This window comes from Pleurodeles waltl, chromosome 9 (assembly GCF_031143425.1).
Source record: "Pleurodeles waltl isolate 20211129_DDA chromosome 9, aPleWal1.hap1.20221129, whole genome shotgun sequence".
NCBI lineage: Eukaryota > Metazoa > Chordata > Amphibia > Caudata > Salamandridae > Pleurodeles > Pleurodeles waltl.
This window is the reverse complement of record NC_090448.1, coordinates 231,818,365-231,839,771: the sequence shown is the minus strand read 5'-3', so window position 1 is coordinate 231,839,771 and position 21,407 is coordinate 231,818,365. Positions and strand designations below refer to the sequence as shown.

Here is a 21,407-nt window from a genome sequence, read left to right as displayed (position 1 = left end):
TGAGAAGGTGGGGTGAGCCAGGATTCACCTCTGGTGTTCTTAGATTGAACTTGTGGAAAGATGGTGGTTTTCTATTTTTTAAACCCTCATTTAAAGTGTGAACTCCAAGCTATCGAATTAGCTAAGGTCCCAATCATCAGCAAATTGGCCAATGACACATGCATTCCAACATTGGACTCTTTTTGTCTAGGGATTGCAACAGCTACTGCCCCATCTCCTGCCTACCTCTGCCAGCAAAAACTGTAAAAAATAAATGAACAAACAACTTGTTTAGCACATTCACTGTAACAATCTTCTGGATTCCACTCAATTTAGCTTCAGCTGAGCCTCCTTCAGACGAGAACAGGATATTGCTAGACCAAGGTGGAAGGGCAGCTCTCATCCTGCTCAACCTATCAGCAGCCTTTGACACGGTCCATCATGGGCTGCTGATGGGTTGACTAGCCAAAATCAGGATCTCAGGCACAGCCTGGGATCTGAGTAATTCCTTCCTCCTTGGTAGAGAACAGACCGCCTGGATTGGCAAATTTGTTTCACAGCCTTTCTCCTTCCCTTACGGGGTCCCTTAGGGGTCCTCGCTCAGTCTGATGCTCTTTAATGTGTATGTCACTCCCCTGGCCAACCTAATAAAGTCCTTTGGCTTGCCCCTTACATCCTACACAGACAACATCCAAATTGTCATCTCCCTGGCTAACAACGGCACCAGCATAGGGCCCAGATTTTGTGACTGCTTGCAGGCAGTTAACACATGGATGAATAAGAACTGCCTGCCTGAAACTTAATGCAGGAAAGTCCAAAGTTATACTGTTTGGAACCCAAACCTCCTTTTGAATCCCTACCTGGTAGCCACAAGAAATGGGCCCTCATCCCACACCGCTCACTAAAACATGGAATCTTGGAGTCCTAATCGACCAAGTCAATGCGATGACCTCCTCCACCTTTCTTAACCTCAGGACAATAAAAAAGATATTACCTTTCATTCCAACAAACCTCCAGGAAACTGTGGTTTTGTCGCTGATAATGGCAAAACTAGACTACTGCAGTGCCTACTTTTCACTGCTCACCAATGCTTATTGAATAAACTGCAAACTCTTCAAAATGCAGCAGCCAGACTTCTACTGAAAATTCCAAAATATCACTCAGTGTCCAAATCTATGAAAAACTACACTGGCTCCCCATTAAGCAGATAATTACCTTTAAGGCACTCTTCATCACTTACAAGGCACTACATTATTTAGGTCCTGATTTCCTACAACACTGCTTGAAATGGTATATTCCAGGCAGGTCCTTACTTTCAGCTTCAGTAGTTGTCCCCAGGTTTAGGCGAGCTGTTTGGGGAGGGATGTGTTTCATGCTAAGTACAGCTAAAGCTTGGAATGCCCTGCAATTGCACATTAAAGAGTTGCCAAATCTTTTAGCATTCAGAAAATATGGTTATTTCATACTATGTAACATTTCCTCTCCATGTTCCTCTGCACTGCCATTAAAGTTTAGTGCCAAGACACCCTTGGGTATTCGAGCGCTCTATAAAGCCAATTAACATAACATCAAATAACATAACATAACATTCGCCTGGGACGCCACACAAGCAAAGCATTTTCTGTCAAAATCAGTAAGTTGTGAGCACTTTACATTTCTTCCTAGGGTTGACATACAACTGGGCTTTGTGAAAACCTGTGTTACCCCGAACCACCTAACCTGCAGCACTGGATGTTCATGATGTTTTTCTATTGAGGTCTAGAGTTTGCAGTGTACAGAACAAGGGCTGGAGGGCACAGCATACATTTCAATGAGCCTGGGGTGCCTTGGTGACGTGGACATGCAGTGAACAGAACTAATGGAATGTTTCTACTTCAATATGTTGTGCAGGTGTACCTCTTCTATCAGAGATATTTAAAAGAACTAATCCTATATTATCAACTGTAACTATTGACCATTAGTTACTCACTGAATTGTTGATGGGATGTATTAATCATTTCCAAATTATTTATAAAAAAAAAAAAAGAAGATGAAAAATCTGTGATGCTCCCAGATTGGTCGATGATCTTGGCAGATCAAGTAATCTTGCATTAGAGCTGTTGGGTTATTGTTGTGGGAATGAGATAACTTACTTGAAGTCCAGACTGTTCTCCTATTGTCAGATGCGAGGTGGCAGAGTTTGTTAGGAGGAGTAAATCACTTGTTTCTAAAAACCGCTCTTCAGTACACTCAGTGAATGACATGCATTTCTCAACTGCTTTCTGATTAGCTTGGGCTCCATGCAGGTCACAAGAGGTTGCTGCTCTCAGGTTGGCTGATGTTGCTCTTTGAAAGGTCAATGTGCGGACAGCCAGTCCTCCAATAAATTGCAACGATATCTTCAGCCCATCGAACCATTTAAGTGACTGTCTCTCGATAATTGAGGGTTTGTTTGCAATCCCTGTCTTCGGAGGCATACTTCCCTCTAGGGGTACAATACCATTTTCAGTAATTACAACGTTCAAGAAGATTTTCAAAATCAGAAAATGCCTTCTAAAACGGGGTTTCAAAGTATTACTCTTCGGTTATGCTCCATAATACATTGTAGCTCTATCCAATGTAAAATAGGTCAATATATGTTTTCTTTAGAAAATATATTTTCTTCTTCTGCTGGGAAATAGATTAGCGCCAGGATACCCTTGCAGGCGCTAGTGCTCTTTACAAATAAACATAATATAACATAACATAACTGTCTTACATTTACTTCACTTTTATCACTGTACCAATGAAATAGAAAATATATGAGTTTCAGTATGGTTCCGGAACATTCTTTGTCTTAACACATTTTTCAGCCTTTTGATTTGTTGCATTGGTTCTATTGGCTTTGACTTTTACAAGTATATCAATGACATAACTATATTTATAGATCAGCGCTGGATGCTCTGCTATGTCTTCCAAAACTATGTGAAAAGTGGTGATGTTAAATTTTATTAAAATTAATGTGTTCAAATGGCACTAATGAGGTGTGACCTTTGCCCAAACAGTATTAACATATGTTAAAATAGCAAAATTATGCTACTTAAGACTGTGCAGTATTAAGCCACATAGTTTTCATGTTCTTGCTTCACAGTTTAGTCAATGATTCTCAATTGATACATAAAAAACCCAGGGCACTACACTGTATTAAATCTGACATGCCTGCATTCACAATATAAATATTATGAGCAGTATTGCAATTAGTGTAAAATGTCTGCATGCGCAATAATGAGCAATGCATATACAGTTCTACCTAATACAGGGATAATATTGAACTCAAATAATGCAGTTGCAAATAGGGAAAGGTATTTTATATTCATTTCATGGTACAAAGATGTGAATAAATCCTAGGGCAAACTTGCCATTTCACAAAATTTCCATCCACTTCCCATGTTTAAAAAACACAGAAATGTATACAGACTACTTCAACCTCACATAATTCTCAGTTGGCAGGGTAAGATTTACAAAGGTAACTAACTGTTAGTGATTACCAAATAGCAAATGTTAATGATTTGCTATTTGCTAATCACAGAAACCCATGGACAAATATGTGTTTTACACATTTTGCGAGTCCCAGTGAGTTGCAAATAGGCCTACCTCATGAATATTAATGAGGTAGGTCTTGGTTTGCCACCCATTGAGATTTGCAGGGATGGTGGCCTGCTGAGGTCAGCAGACCACCATGTCTCTGATTGCTTTTCAATAAAGCGATCTTTTTTTATAAAGAAAACGTGATGCATTTCAAACGGAAAAATGAAACGTTTTCTTTTCATTTTTTAAGAGTAGGCCCCTGGGACCATTGGCTGTTCCCAAAAAGAGTTTTACAACCTTTCTCAAAGGGACCCCTTTCCATTTGCTGCATTTCAGTTGCAAAACATTCACACATACCATTGCGATTTAGTATTAGGAAGGGACACCCTAAACATGCCTTTCCTAATACCGAATCACCAACCCGATTTACGAATCAGTAATAGGTTAACAAAACACAAATTGGGCTTTGTACATTTCAAAAAAACTCTTTGCGTTTGTTAACAGGCTGATTCACAGAAAGGGTTTGTACATCAGCCGTCAGTTATTATCATGCTCTAATGACACTGCACTAATTAATTTTAGTTCCCCTGCAGCTTCTAACAGTCAAGACCTATTTTGGCATGGAGCGGGTTCACTTTATGTAGTGCAAAAAAATAGGTCTATCTGAAAAATATGTGAAATGCCAAATAATTGACAAAAAAATCACTGGAAAATTCTGGTCTTGGATTTTGCAATATTTTTAGCTTGAAATGCATGCTCATGTCGGTTTTGGTTTCATTCTGAAGTCCACATGAGTAGCCAATTCTGGTGGTAGAACAAAATAAGCACCCTGAAACATAAATACAATGTGAAATAATTCAATAATATCAGAATTGGGTGCACAGGTCCATGGGAGCATTTTGACACTTCAAATTGTTGCTTCCATTGTTTATCAATATTGATTTTGAATCATGTCTGCTGACTTTGTATTTTTCTTATGTCTCTTTAATGTTACTATCTTACATTCAAAAAGGGTGAGGTTTCCAAAATCAGGCTGAATTTATGGGGGCGTAACTGTCACCTAAAACAGTTGTACTCCAAAGGCACTGGCTCAGCTCACACACAAACAAATTCACACTAGCCTATTGTGCCACCAGATAGACTGGGACCACGGTAGGGAGTCAGGAAATTCCAGAATCCTCTCTAGGGGGAAGTTTCTCCCACTTCAAAGTGGACATCAGGGATATATATTGGACCCTCAGACCCATTCTTCAGATCACTTCTGGACCAGTAGAAGACTCAGAAGAATGGCTGTTCTGCTGCTGTGGTGCAAGAAGGACTACTTCGCTGCCCTGCTGCCTGACTCAATAGGACCTGCGCCATGAACCCAGGACCTGCAGAGTGACTCCAATAGCTAGTTGGCTGACTTCCTGATCTGAGCCTGAGGGACAAAAAAGGCTCAAACATCTTGAACCCTGAATCTGGACTATTCCTGCTGTAAAGGTTTAGTCCCCCAAGTGGTGCCTCTCCAGTCCTGCACCCTTAGAAGTAGGGTAAAGGTGGTCTGCCAGCCCAGCTGTGGTCCCCGTCAGAACCAACACTGCAATATGCAAACCAATGCAACCCTCGCAGCTGCTCATCAAAACTGATGCAGTACATTGCAAATCGACGCAGCCTCTGCAGCTCCTCATCAGATTACCTGCAGTGCAACGCAACTTTACACAGGACCCCACATCACTCCTAGGAACCACCACTGAGCAGTGCAAGCTCCCCCCCTATCAAGGACATACAGTAAAATTCTCAGCTGGCCCAACCTGGTCCCTGTATTCTGCCTAAACTCCACCAAGGAAGGTCTGAAGTTGTGACTGTGTGACCCGATACCCATTGTTGGCACTTTGTGTTTTTAAGCACTGTTTTTACCTAAACCTTGACAGTTGCATATCCCTGATTCTACTGATTGGATTTCATCATTTTGGTATCAAATAATTTATTTCCTAATTTTTCGAAATTGGTGTGGGATTTTTCTTGTGCTGTGTTTTCACTATATTACTGTTTGTGTACTACATAAATACACATTGCCTATTAGTTAATCCAGACTGATTTTGTGTCAAGCTTCCAGAGGAAAAAGTGCAGGCTAATTTTGGGTCTGCTTGTGTTTCCCCCCTCAATAAATATCCCAATTTCTCACATTTATATATCATTGTTTTCTGACAGTGTAACAAAGGCATCTCTACACAGAAGCTCTTCAAAAACAGGAATTGATATAGAGGTACAAGGGTATTTTGACCAAATTAACCCCCCTCCTTCAGTATTATCTTCAGTTCTGCAAATGTAGATTTTGTTTTACTATTGTGAAGTACAGATTGCCAACAATTGTTACAACTGGCATACAAATAAAGAAGAACGGGATGCTTAACAAATCATATTGTTCCCACTTCAAGTGAATCATGCAGTCATTGTAACACCACAAATGTTTCAAGGGCTGTTATGTATGAGTACTTTAAAAGCTCTTTAAGGAAAAACATGGAATGCATTGTTTGAAACCTCTTTAATGAATTGTGTTTTCCAAGCCTTTGGTTGTTGCGATAAGGAAGGGGAAACCAGTCATGGAAAATCAAATTTGCTTGTTCAAAGATAACAAAAAAGCAACAAGACAAACATTCCGATGTAATATGCAGCCTCTAAACAGTGTCAGCTAAGCACCCTTACCAGGGTGGAGCTCATATTTGCATGGACCTCAAAAGTATATACAGATTTTGACTTCATTACAGGCTAACGTGGGGGGTGTGAAAGGAAAAGCAAATCCTGTTTGGCACAACATGAGAAGCACATTCTTGTTATTTGCATTATTTCATCCCCTTAAAGGATTTTTACTGTAACCAATGAATGCACTGCAGTGTTTAACCAATTGCACTCCATTCTCAAATCCACTGAATCTCTCCTATGTGTACTTATGAGGAAAACTAATTTTTCCAATGGCAGTTTGAGTAGATGACCCTTATGGACAGTGGCGTGTTATGAAATCTTGAGAGTACATGGTGAGCTTCTGTGAATTACAATCCTAGAATGCCACAGAGAGAGGTTATGCTACACCCAGTTGCCACTTCATGAGTTGGAAATGAGCCAGGGGGTGTCTGAGTCTGCACAGTGGGCAGCTTGTCGGCTGCGGCTTTGTAACTGACGAGCAGCAAGAGGGGTGTAATTTAAACAGTGAGAGACTTTAGAATGGGCAGTGTCTGAGTCACTAGAGAGCTGACTCATAACCAGTGGAGTGCAATATTGCACACTGCAGAACTCAGTGGGCTCCTTGGGATGTGAGTAGATAGTAGTGAGTAGTTAGGAAAAACCCTGGCAAGAATGAAAACTAGGTATTCAGCTATTCACATAAAAGGAAAACAACTAGTTTCCTGGGTCTCTTCCCATACAATGAACATATTAGGTGATATGAAACCCCTTTCAGCCAATGATATTGGTGCAATATGGAGAGTTTTCATGTGCAGGTCATCATGTCATAATTTTTAACGTGACAGCCATCTTAGGTGAGGAGAAATCACTGTGAAGCAAATAGTTTTGTGACTAAGCACTATTTACACAGATTAATGCAACCTTGTCCAATCATGATTCCATAAGGTAGAACATCAATAAAGAGGTGGAGCTTGGCCCCTCACTCTAAATTGCTTTTAAAGTTTTTTTGTGATTATTTGCACTCAGCAGACAGTTTGATAAAAATAAATCTGAGGTAACAAAGGAGTGCTTATTGCAAAGGTTCATGTAATTTGGTTACACTTCTTGTGGATTCATACGCTCTTTAGCAAAACTACTCATTTCAAAGTTATCTAACTTGTCTTACAGTAGACCATTCTGTAAATGTTGAAACTTTCTATCCTGTAATGGAGGCACCCTGAAAACATTGCTGAATTGGAGGATTTTAAAGACCCACAATTCTTTCTCTTTGACATAATGTGATGCACTGTAAAGGAAGACTGAACCTGAAGTACATGTGAATATATGTTAGTATTGGCAGAGGAAGCTACAGAGTACAATTCTCAGAGTCTACAAGAAAAAAAGAGCTTTGTTGCCACTTAAAGATAAAGGGGTGGTTTCTTGCAAATAAGTAGAAGCTAGCAATTAACTAGGAATCCTACTCATTATGGGACTTCACTAGTCCTGAACTGAATTTGATGTCATCAATAACATGCCTTCCAGCTATGTTGTCATGCAAATACTACTGATCTGCTGCTGCCAATGACTTCAATAGCTGGGTAAAACAGTACCGGAAGATAGACCAAATAAAAGGTGTTTAGATAAAATATTGAGTCAAAAAATCTGGAGACAGAAATATCAGAAATTAAATATCGTGACATACAAATATCGTGATGCACAAATATCATTGACAAGAATATTGTTTTTGAGGTAAGTAAAATAGTTTTAAATAATATCGATTTTTTTAATATCGTTTGCAATAATACAGTGGTCAAAAATCGTTTTTAAATTATTTTAATGTGTTTTACTTGATATATTAGTTTTATGTGTGATAATTGTTAATAAAAAGTGTTACTTTTTAAAAATATAGCATGTAATTCTAAGTGATTTAGAATTTTTATTTCATTTTTAATGGTAATTGATAATGTTGTAGCGCGTTGTTAGGTCTGTAGAGGGATGGGTGGAAATTTAATTAGGTAACTATTATGATTTTTTAAATAAATTGTATTTCATTATTTTGATATTCATTATGTAACTAATTTGATATTATTTAAATTATGTAACAATGGTTTATTTTTGTCATATGTTATTTGCGAACTGTTAGGTTTCCCATGGTATAGGGTGGGAAGTCAAGTAATAGTTAATTAACAATTAATTATTACTCACTAACCTCTTGGCAGCCAAGGACGTAACGGTTACGTCCATGGCTGCGGCGCTGAGGCACCAAGGACGTAATGGTTACGTCATTGGACTGGCTCATGGGAGGATCGATCCTCGCCTCGGCGCCCCCAGGGCAGAGATGGAAGGGGAATCGCTTCCCCTTCCACCCCCAAACCCCCTCGTGGTGTCTGATGAAGTCAGTGCGCGATCGCGTGCTGACCTCATCAGAGGCCTACCCCCCTGCGCTAGAAGCTGCAAAAGCATTTCTCCTCCGATCACGTGGAGGGGCTGAGAGAGACATCAAAGGAAAGGCCTTTCCTTTGCTGTCTCTCTCTGCATTTGAAATGCCCACTAAACACCAGGTATTTAAAAAAATTTAGGCAAGGGTCGGTCCCCAGAGGGAAAAATTACTTTTAGGCCATTTAGCCTTTTTTTATTAGGCCAATCTGCCCCCAAAGTGGTAGAAACCAGGGAATTTTTTTAATTTATATTTATACATAAGGGGATCAGCCCTTTGGGCAAGGGCCACTCCCAGGAGTGCAAAATGTTTTTGGCCTTTTCTGTCCCCCCTGGGGGCAGATCAGCCTATTATTATAGAAACCCCTAAACACGAGGGATATTTTTTTCTTTTTTTTACTTTATTTTTTTATATATGGGTAGCGACCTCCTGGGGGACATATTGTATTTAGGCCATAGATCGGCCTATTTTGGACAGAAACCACTAGACACCAGGGATTTTTATTTTTTTTGCGTCAATTTCATGCAAGGGGAGCGACCCCTAAGGCAAGGGTCTTTCCCCTGAGTGGCAAATTTATTTTTGACCATTTCTGCTCCCCTTGGGGGCAAATCAGCCTTTTTTTATTAGGCCGATCTGCCCCCCAAGGGGGCAGAAACCATTAGGCAGCAGGGAGTTTGTTTTGTGCACCAATTTCATGCAAGGGGAGCGACCCCTTAGTCAAGGGTCTCTCCCCGGGGTTGGGGGTATTTATTTTAGGGCATTTCTACTCCCCTTGGGGGCAGATGGGCCTATTTCTATTAGGCCGATCTGCCCCAGGGGGGCTGAAACCACTTAGGCACCAGTGATTCGTGTGTGTGTGTATGAGTTTTTTGTTTGGGGCGGGCAGCCCCTTGGTCAAGGGTTTCTCCTCATGGGGGCATATTACTGTTGGCCATATCTGCCCACCTGAAGGCAGATGGGGCAATTACCCCAAATCCACACCCCAGAGGGCAGAAAGTATACTAGATGCCAGGGAATAAAAAAAAAAACAATAGTGTGGTGGTGGGTACTAACCAGTATGGACATGCTTATGCCCCCACCCCAACTGAAGGGGATAACAGTCTTTCAGCTCTCCCCTCCCCTGTACACTAAATCATCTTATCACACGGTAAGCAAGAGGATATTTGATTATTTTGGGTTTTGGTTTTACATTTGGGCCATGAGAGATTGGCTAACTCTCAAAATTGTCCCACTAGGAATGGTGAGGGCTGCACTTTTTGGACTTTGGGAGGCTGCCATGTAGAAAAATCCACAAGACCTAGACACATCTGAAAACTAAACATCTGGGTGAGTCCATGGTGGTGTGCTTTCCAGCCACCCCGCACCATTTTCTTAACCACAATGCCCTGCAAACCTCCAACTTTGCTGAAAATCACACATTTTTTCTACATTTTTGTGATGGAACCTTCAAGAATCTGCAGGAATCCACAAAATTCCTACCACCCAACATTGTCTCATCTATACTGATAACATTTCTGCCCCACTTGTCAGCCTACATTTATTTTTTCCAAACTACCCTTTTGGAACCGCTTTGGTTCCCCCTCAATTTCGACATGTTTTTGGTTCTTCCCTGTCACAGGCACTTGGCCCACCTACACAAGTGAGGTGTCATTTTTACCGGGAGACCGAGGGGAACATTGGGTGGTAGGAAATATGTCCTGGTGCCTTGATCCCACACGGAAATGTGGGAAAATTTGTTTTTTTTGCTAAATTTTAGGTTTGCTCAGGATTCTGGGTAAAACAAAAATACTGGGGGATCCATGCAAGTCACATCTCCTTGGACTCCCTCGGGTGAATAGTTTTCAGAAATGTCTGGGTTTGTGAGGTTTCCCTAGATGGCTGCTGAACCCAGGACCAAAAACGCAGGTGCCCCCCGCAAAAACAGGTAGTTTTTTGTTTGATAATTTTGATGTATCCAGATAGTGTTTTGGGGCGATTCCTGTCGCAGGCGCTAGGCCTACCCACACAAGTGAGGTACCATTTTTATTGGGAGACTTGGGGGGATGCTGTATGGAAGGAATTGTGTGGCTCCTCTCAGATTCCAGAACTTTCTGTCACCAAAGTGTGAGGAAAAAGTGTTTTTTGGCCAAAGTATTCTGGGTAACACAACCTGGTGAGAGCCCCACAAGCCATCCCATCTTGCATTCCCCCAGGTGTCTAGTTTTAAAAAATGCACAGGTTTGGTAGGTTTCCTTAGGTGTCGGCTTAGCTAGAGGCCAAAATCCACAGCTAGGCACTTTCCAAAAACCAGCTCTGTTTTCTTTGGGAAAATGTGATGTGTTCACGTTGCGTTTTGGGGCATTTCCTGTTGCGGATGCTAGGCCTACCCACACAAGTGAGTTACCATTTTTATCGGGAGACTTGGGGGAGCGCTGGGTTGAAGGAAACTTGTCGCTCCTCTCAGATTCCAGAACTTTCTATCACCGAAATGTGAGGAAAAAGTGTTTTTTTTGCCAAATTTTGAGGTATGCAAAGGATTCTGAGTAACAGAACCTGGTGAGAGCCCCACAAGTCACCCTATCTTGGATTCCCCTACATGTCTATTTTTAAAAAATGCACAGGTTTGGTAGGTTTCCCTAGGTGCCGGCTGAGCTAGATGCCAAAATCTACAGCTAGGCACTTTGAAAAAAACACGTCAGATTTCAATGTAAAAATGTGATGTGTCCATGTTGCGTTTCCTGTCGCGAGCATTAGGCCTACCCACGCAAGTGAGGTACCATTTTTATCGGGAGACTTGGGGGAACACAGAGTATCAAAACAAGTGTTATTGCCCCTTGTCTTTCTCTACACTTTTGCCTTCCAAATGTAAGACAGTGTGTAAAAAAGACGTCTATTTGAGAAATGCCCTGTAATTCACTTGCTAGTATGGGCACCCCAGAATTCAGAGATGTGCAAATAACCACTGCTTCTCAACACCTTATCTGGTGCCCATATTGGAAATACAAAGGTTTTCTTGAAACCTATTTTTCACTCTTTATATTTCAGTATACCGGTATACAGTAGAATGAAAACCCATTGCAAGGTGCAGCTCACTTATTGTCTCTGGGTACCTAGGGTTCTTGATGAACCTACAAGCCCTATATATCCCCACAACCAGAAGAGTCCAGCAGATGTAATGGTATATTGCTTTAAAAAATATGACATTGCAGGAAAACGTTACAGAGTAAAATGGCTGTTTTTTTCACCTCAACTTCAATATTTTTTTATTCCAGCTGTTATTTTCTATAGGAAAACCTTGTGGGATCTACACAAATTACTCCTTGCTGAATTGAGAATGATGTCTACTTTTCAGAAATGTTTAGCTTTCTGGGATCCAGCATTAGTTTTACACCTATTTCTGTCACTAACTGGAAGGAGGGTAAAAGCACAAAAAATAGTAAAAATGGGATATGTCCCAGTAAAATGCCAAAATTGTGTTGAGAAATGGGGTTTTCTGATTGAAGTCTGCCTGTTCCTGAAAGCTGGGAAGATTGTGATTTTACCACCGCAAACCCTTTGATGATGCCATTTTCAGGGAAAAACCACAAGCCTTCTTCTGCAGCTCTTTTTCCCATTATGTTTAAAAAAAACAAATTGTTCGCTGTATTTTGGCTAATTTCTTGGTCTCCTTCAGGGGAACCCACAAACTCTGTGTACCTCTAGAATCCCTAGGTTGTTGGAAAAAAAGGACACAAATTTGGCGTGGGTAGCTTACGTGGACAAAAAGTTATGAGGGCCTAAGCGCAAACTGCCCCAAAATAGCCAAAAAAAGACCTGTCATCTGAGGGGGAAAAGGCCTGTCAGCAAAGGGGTTAATTAATTATGTAATTATTTTAATTATGTAAAATATGGAATACTTATTTATTTTTTTACTTATATTTTAGTTGCGGGATGGTTAGTTTGTAGCAATATAGGGCGGGAAGTTCACTACGTATTAATTACTTAACTATTAATTATCATTTGTAAATTAATTAATTGAATTTTAATGGTGTCAGTTATGAAAACGTATTTACTTTCATTATAATTTAGTTGCAGGCTGCTAGGTTTGCAGGGGTCATGGGTGGGAAGTTGATTCAGTAACACTTAATTAGCAATTAGTGAATCCTTTAATAACTTCTCTCTAGGGTTCATTTCCAAAAAGTATGATAAAGGAGTGAGGATTAGTAATGATACTCATAACTCAACTCTTTGTGTGGTCCTATGCAAAATCTGTACATTATTTAATCTGTATTTACACTTACACTCAAGTATAGTGTGTATGGTTAGTACCAGGGCTTCACACACGCAATCCTTGGAGAGGGAGTATCTGCCAACAGAGGCTGCTTGGAATGGCATGGTATTAACCCAATACTAAAATAAAAGTAGGGACACCCCGGGGAAGAGTGTCTATCTTTTAGGAACCATGTTTCACAGGATGTTGTCAATAAGCCCTATTTTGTGTGTGGACAGAAGGTAAATCCAGTGTTGTTCCTTTTTAAAGAGACGATTTTGTAGATTCCCCTATCCCACTGTCAATTGTTCTATTACCATCCAATGCATAGAGTTAGTGATATTATTATTAATTAAAGAGAGCTCGAATCATATATTAGCCTTCTGTTGAACAAAATTGCACATATCAACATAGTTTGAAGGGTGTTTTCTTTCTTTCTTTATATCATTATTCATCATGTCTTTAAGCAATATGGCCATCTTGCCAAATTTACTCTTTTACAGATACAATAATCAAGAGGGTGAAGATAGTACGTTACGTAAAGAGCACTTAAGAGACGCATGTCTTAGTGAGTATGCATACATATTTTAAGGCTCAGATAGCCCTAAAAACTTGGTCCTGAAGAAAGCCACTGTGACTTTATTAGCACATTCTATTGGCTGAAACATGTTGGCCAATCAATAGACCAATCACCAGGATGTGTGAGATTACTAAATTCTCACTGGACCTCCACCACTGTTTTTAACCCTGCCCCAGGAGTCCTTTAACAAATTTATTTTCAACCTCTTTTGGGTGGATATCCTGGAGTTGGTTTTAAAACCTTCACTGACACATTCACCTCAATTGAAGATCAAAACCAGCTGTCGTAATCAGGCACTGTAGCACACCTAAGATGCATTTAGCATCTTAGGTTGGAACTCAATAATGAAACATACCAAAAACTAGTTTGATGGTTGGGGGTTCTTCTTAAAACCCATATGGTTTTCTTCATGAATGGCAGTTCATTAGCATGGATGACACTAGATAAACATGATAATAAGCTTGTTCTGTGTGTTATGATATTTGTAGCTAGGAAAGAGGGACATGTTTGTTCTTCTCACTCTCTTTGTAGTCAGGAGCATGATCTCTTCACTACATGCATCAGCAGCATACTCATTGTCGGGAAGGTTGGTCATTTTCTCAAAACCTGCCTTAGTGAATGCAAGGCCTCCCCCTCTGTGAAGGACTACTGCTGGACACTTTTCAAAACGACTTAAACCAACCACCCTGACAGGAAATAAGCACTCTTAATGTTGAATTACCATCTTTTGCAGAAAGGTTAATGGTGTATCTCTCAATGACGTGATTTGAAGGCCAAACTAGCTGGGCCTGCAGATCAGTAAAATTTATTTTCTTTAACACTAAAGTGACATTAGAATTAAGGCGCATAATCTATACAACTTCCTCAAACATCTAATCATTAGCCTACATACACTTTGAAAGGGGTAAGGCAGATTCCTATGTAACACAAAGATAAAGGAACAAATCAAACCATCAATTACATTTTTCACTCGTCTTCTGGTGGAGTATGAAATAGAATCACAAATATCTGGCCTATTTCTGTATTAGTGCTGCACAGTTGAATGCTATGTGTTTGGGAAAATGGCATTTTTGTTTGGGATCTGAGATAATGCTAAGCCCAAAGACCCTCTCAAAAATGTATTCTGTAATAAAGCGACAACAGCGGGAAGCCCGGGCAAACCTCTTTGTCCAAACTCAGAATCAACTGAATATTCAAGTATAGTGGGGTCCCAAAGCTTGTGTTCTTAGCTCACCATTTCTTTTTATAGTTTATATTTTTTAATGTAAGTGCATGACCCTGCAGGGCAGTGCACAGTTTTTCTCCCTCATTATATTCCATTGGTGCAGTGCTCCCCATGTTTCCCACTGTCACATGCACTATCAGCAATGATTTGGCGAAGATGGTCCTAACTGTATCGCCTCAAAACTACAAAATAAATACAGGAGTACCTTTTCCAATGCAGAAGATAGTCCTTCTGTTATGTTCATAGACATAATGGAAGAGGGACCTTTTTTGGATGGAAGATAGTCCTTCGATTTTATCTATAATGCCATTGGCATAGGAGCTCTGTATTTTGTAATGCACAGGGTAGTACTTTGATTATACTGAGGGCAATGTAGGCTGTACGATTGGTGGCACTGGTGAGTGACATCACACTGTATCCAGTGGAAGAGTGAACCTAAGGAAGGCGAATGGCGTGCCCAGCCTTGCAGGTTGCTCGATTTTTGGGGGAGCCTCGAAGTATTTGATAGGTGGGAACAAAACTGACTAGTGACTATTCACAAGTAATTCAAATTTGAATTTCTAAGTGTAAACTTTTGAAATTTCTTTTAAAAACAGGTAAGCAATTTCCCGCTTTGACACAAGCTTTGAAGACTCGTATTTAATTTTTGCTGTGGGGAATATTTCAGATTGGTAAAAGAATCTCCATCTGAGGCTTTAAAATAGGGCCCATTGAACCAAAATAAATATTACATTGAGTTTTGCGCACCTATTCTGACTGGGGTTCTAAACATGGCATGTCAGCAATATTCTCTACCACCAACGTTGCTACTCTTAATTATTATCCCTAATGTTGCAAAGGAGGCAGTACAGACCCATGTTTCAACAGATCCATTTCTTTGATTGATGCTTAATCTACGTTGTGAAATAGAATTCTGCAGTCTTGGGCTAGTGATAGTGATAGTGATATGCTCTTCCACATACAGTGCTGACTTAGGCAAAACTTGAGACCAACAATGTCTGAATCTGTATCTCATTATATATCAGTGAGCAACTGCAAGCAAGGGCACAATCTTCTTGGGCTTAATGGACCTGCCATCGGCAGTCAGTTAGTAAATAAATCTAAACCATGGTCTGTCATGAGAGAAGTGGAGTTGGAGGAGGATTTTGTTGGCTTAATTCAATGAATGCACAACCAATCACCTGTCACAGTTATACCTGGACCCAAATGAGAAAGACTAGGGGGGTTATTACAACTTTGGAGGAGGTGTTAATCCGTCCCAAAAGTGACGGTAAAGTGACGATATACCACCAGCCGTATTAGTCCATTATATCCTATGGAACTCGTAATACGGCTGGTGGTATATCCGTCACATTTGGGACGGATTAACACCTCCTCCAAAGTTGTAATAACCCCCTAGGTTCTTTAACTCACCAAAGGGTGGGGCAAGGCTGTATTCTGGCCCCATTCCTCTTGTATGTATGTGTTAAACATTTGGACAAAAAGCTAAGGGTTGACTGTCAAGGTTCAACTTATATATGGACAATAATCATCCCCTCCTACTAGATGCTGATGATGCTATGGTGATTTTCTACATATCATGTGGGCATGCACGTCTGAATAAACAATAATGCTATTACTAAAGAGCTAACAGGTTTTATGATTTCTCTGAAAAAGTCCCATTCATATCCACACGACAAAAGTCACTGAAGAGAATTGTGAAGTGTATTAATGAAACCTTCTTAATGAGTCCCAGATCCCTTTCATATTTAGGCATTGATTTTGGCAAGGAAATCAATTGGTACCCCATGCTTGCTCAGAGGAAACGGGCCACATTCATGGCATAATGTATCTATTTTCAAGAAACCATGGGGTAAACCAATACATGCCAGGTTGAGAATCTACAAGTCTAACAATCTAACCAATCATTTCAACTCTTGGGCCGGGTATCTGTAGCTATATCAATTCAGGATCTATAGAGACTAAAGAAAACAGGTTTGTAACAAGGCCGCTAGCCCTCCCCTTGTATTGTTGTTCATCAGAAAATCTTGTTCCCAGTTCTGAGGATGGGAGAATTCTAGCTCTGTTGTGTTTTTCAGTGGTTGTGTGGCTTAAGTGGCTTAAAGAGAATAACAAGTGGTGTGAATTGTGTGGAATATTGCCAGAATCTAATATATTGAGAAAGTGCATCTTATGAGGCCTAATCACAAACTGCATTTTGTATTACATTAAGTTGCACTACAATAGTTCTACTTATGTATTACAAAATCCTAATCACTAACCTACATGTGGAGGTCTATGCCTCCACCTGGCCTATCTTTTCTGTGTGGGGATCTTAGCACACGTACTACTATATTTTATACGAAAATGCACGATGGATGGGGAGAGGGGCTGGAAAATGGGGAATACTTACAACAACCTGAGCGGAGCTTAGGAGGGATAATGAGGGGTTTAGGGAGGCTGAGGGAGGGATTTAGAAAGGACATGCACCCACCCAAAAAAGATTAAGGGCCTGATTATTAACTTGGAAGTCCCCACCGCCGTTTTATGATGGCTTGGCTTCCCCATCGCTGTATTATGATGATATAATGATAATATGAAGTTTCCAATGGGCTGGCTGGCGGAAACAGTGTCACGGCATTGGCCTCAGTTCCCTCAGGGAGACCGAGGCCAATGCCATCCCACAGACAGTGCCCCCAGCACCCTTGGAATGTGCACTCTCTTCCACAGCAGACAGTGCGCATTCCAAGGGTGCTGACAGGTGTCCCTCTGCACTGCCCATGCCTGTGCATGGGCAGTGCAGGGGGACCCCCTGTGGCCCTAACTTACATATACCTGTACTTTGCCCTAAGGAGAACGCCAACTGCTTGTGAAAAGTTACTAGTAGTAATTTCAAATTTGTATATGTGGCTCCACCGAGTGTCATGGGGTGGAGACATGTAAAGCTACAGTTTGTAGTAAATTATCTACATGGAAATGATGAAGAGTAAACAGTTCTAAAGTTACTACTAAGTGTAAGACCAACTTTATCCATGTAAATTTCCTCACATATAAATGTATCTTTGTCAATAGGCCCTACAATTTGGGTGGAAATTATGTTTAGTCAAAACTTATTGGTCACAAAAGAGGAACAAGCATTGGCAAAGCCCCTAGGTCTTGTCTTGTTGACCTACTAGCTATGCCAATTTTTTTGTCTAACACTGTGCAGCTTTGGCAAAAAAATAACAGCATCATTCCTTATAGGCAGTCATAACATATGCAATTTCATGGCTTATCACACAAGCACGGGTCTGTGGAATGAAGCATGTGCCTTTTTTCTTAATTTACTGATCTAAGACTGCAGACGCCATTTGGATGGTTCAATTAAAAAATGAAATATTATTACAAATGATTTTGAAATGTTGTGCAGGCCTCATGGATTGCTTAGAAATTACCCGACCTTGTTGATATAGCTCTGGGTCGAGCTGGTGCATCATAAGTCAGGTTGTCCACAAGCTTCAGAATTGATAAGGTATCTCCAAGTACTTTATTCCGCTCTAAACATCAGAAGATGTGTATCAGTCATTTCTAAAGTGGAAGGGTCTCACGAACAGCAGACCAACTTTCCACATCCTATTTATTCGAAAAAAGTACATTTTAAGTATAGACATTTTTTAATACATCAGTAATGCTAAGCAGGCATTTATAAAACCAACAGATCTGACCTTCGCTAGCTGCTGCAATAATTTTGTTTAATTGCAAGCATTTGCCTGAAGAATAAAAATATTAAATAAAGAAAAATGCTGGTTCTTCAATGTGGAAGCCATATGCTTGAAAAGTTAAAAAAATGTTTAAAAAGTAACCATTAACATATAATTTTAATTGAACAGTATCAGGGCTTTCTAGCAAGCAGGTGTACGTAGAACATGTTTAGAAAGTAAACTAGTAACTTGCAGAATTTGCCTCTGTGGAATTCCGAAGAGATACATAATAACTCCACAAGATTCTTTGGATTTTCACCAATGGGCGAAAATAGGCACATAGCGAAGTGGTTTAGCGCTGGTAGCATGTTCCGCACTGAAACATTAGAGCCAACTACACAACGTGGTGCATTAGCGGGTGCAGCTACTCGTGTTGATTTTTCTGCCAGTCGAGTTGATTTTGCTGCCGCTCATGTAGATTTTCTACTCGAGCTGCAGCCTTCTGACCGCGAACAATCGTGACTGCCCATGACCGGTTGCAACTCCCCATGACCACGTGTGCTAGAAATATCTCACTGAATGTCCTGCTAGCGACCAGAAATCATGCTAGGGGATGCCAAATCATGCTTGCTAACTTACCATTCTGGAGCCACATGCGAGAAAAATTTCAGCCACCCAGTGATTGGCGAAATTTGGCTGGAACTCCGCATTAAGACTCTAAAATTCTGCCAATTCCACAGGTGTGGGGAATATTCCGCCCACCCCAAAAAGTAAACATTTTTTGTTTGAATGCACATCACAGGAAAACATGATTCTTATTCGCAAAATAAAAGGATATTATTGGTGCTCTGTAAAATACTTAGCTCAGAAAACAATGTAGTGGTTGTTTTGCTTACTATGTTGTCATTCAAAGAAAAAAAAACTTTCTATATAAACTGCATTTATTCATTAACGGTGTTCTTTTTTCACCCGTAGGGTCTGCCAGAAAATATTAATTCACCAAATTACTGAACAACTCGGGCTTAGTCATACTATTTACACTGAAGTAGAAAAGGACTAACTTTCCACTCAATTGGTCAAGAAGTCTCTCAATATGTTCAGAGTGCCATTTTTAGGATGTCTCAGCTCTGCCATTTTCATACTGGTCTGGCCTGGACTGTCCCATGCTCAAAAGGACTGCACAGGAGTGGAATGTGAACCACTCCAACACTGTATTGAAGAAGTGCTCGAAGCAGATGCCTGCTGTGCTTCCTGTCTACAACACGGTTGCACTTGTGAAGGATACCAGTATTATGATTGCGTCAACGTGGGATTTAGGCATGGTAAAGTACCAGAAGGGCAATCCTACTTTGTTGACTTTGGCAGTACAGAATGTTCATGCCCAAAAGGTGGTGGTAAGATAAGCTGCCAGTTCATTCCTTGCCAGGAGCTTCCCCCAAATTGTATTGGGGTTTTGCAGCCTGCAGATGGCTGTCCCCAGTGTGGAAGCATTGGCTGTATAGACGGAGATGAAAAGTATGTTGCTGGTCATATATTCCATGTGCCTCCTTGCAAAGTCTGTCACTGCCCAAGTTCTGGAGGTGAGCTCATGTGCTACCCCTTGCCAGAGTGTGATGTATCCACGCTTAATCCTTTGCCCAATACAGAAAATGAAGATCTTGAACCTGAGCGACAGTATGATGATCTGTACAGTGATGACCAAGATGCACCTGAAAGAGATCCCACACAAACAGAAACATCTAAAAAACACAGGAAATCAGACACTGAAACCAACACAGAACAAGGGGAAGACTACTTTAGATTTGAGAAAAACATATCTTCACCCACGCCGCCCAATGAGGCATCTACTAACTCATATTTGTATGACCTATCAACAGAGTCTGGCATCAACAGTGTTTCCGAAGTGAATGAAGTGAATTATAGTACAACAGAAGTTCCTGACACAGAAGAAGTGAACGAACCCGACATAGCAGCTCACGCAACAAGCCAAAGCTCTGTCACAGAGACACAGCACAAATTAGTGGAGCCAGACACAACCACTACCTACACCGACGAGGAACGTGAAGGATCTGAAGAAAAGCTAGACAAGGCTGCACAAACTGGAGAGGGCTCAATACAAGAAGGAAGCGATGGGAAAGATGCTTTGAAAGAGACAGCTGAGGAGATCGAGACAGAGAATTCACTCCCTAATGTTAGATTTGGCCCTACAGCAATTCCGCCGATTGCACTCGAAGACCACAGTGAGGTGGCGGTAAGGCAGTCGCAAACCCTGTACCAGTACGAACAAGACGAAGACGTGGACCCCAACGCGATTTACCTACCTTCGAGACAGCAGGAAGGTAAGAACTCCTTCCGATTCCAAATATCTTGCTTCTGACTTTTATGGTATATAGTTTTTAAAAGAAATGTATTTTATTCTTCCAAAAGAATCTCTAATTGACAATTGAGCCATTTTTCTCTTTCCATACTATAATGCCAGCAGCGTTTAGCTGCCAAGCTCTTATTTGGTGCTTTAATATAGTGCTCACCACAGGGTTACAGAAAATGATTCACTCGCATATTATTCAGACTCTTTCTTCCCATGCTGATATTCTCGCAGATTAATGAGCTGTCGTGCAGAAAAATGGCACACATGCATCAAATAGGCCTTCTGGTGTGTTTGCTTAAAACATCTGAACGACTTGAAAATCGGTCCGTAAGTTCTCGGAGCACTTCTATCAGTGTGAAAACCGCTGCTGCTGTTCCACCTGAACTGTGCATACAAAGTGTTTCTTAATCAGAAAGAGTGTTAGGCACTGCACTGCATACTAATGCGTTCTGGATATTTAAAATGAGCTGTGCACATTTACAGAGGGACAAACCGGGATTGTAAATTAATCCCCCCAAGTCCAGTGTGAGGGAGTCTACAAGTGCAAATTCTATCACATCACTTTTTGTTTCATTAGTTGAAGTTTTACTTTTCCATTAAAAAAAGATTACAAGTGCTAGACTGAAAGTGATGTGAGTATTAGTGTTAGGATTGGTGCAACCGCAGCATTGTTGTTCAGTTAGGTGCACTTTCTACTTTTAGTTTAATTTTTGCAATCTCTGTTGAACCCACTGCACCTGTG

At 40.7% G+C, this 21,407-nt stretch overlaps 1 protein-coding gene across 5 annotated transcripts in view; it reads left to right on the top strand.

Moving 5' to 3' along the window:
* The window catches only part of FBLN2 (fibulin 2), a 737,488-nt gene that overhangs the window by 79,596 nt on the left and 636,485 nt on the right, over positions 1-21,407 (top strand). For all 5 annotated transcript variants that reach the window (XM_069206615.1, XM_069206613.1, XM_069206614.1 and 2 more), the window contains one exon: positions 19,273-20,636. In XM_069206615.1, coding sequence (XP_069062716.1) covers positions 19,391-20,636 — 1,246 coding nt within the window. In that variant the 5' untranslated portion in view covers positions 19,273-19,390. The remainder of the gene's footprint in view (positions 1-19,272; positions 20,637-21,407) is intronic.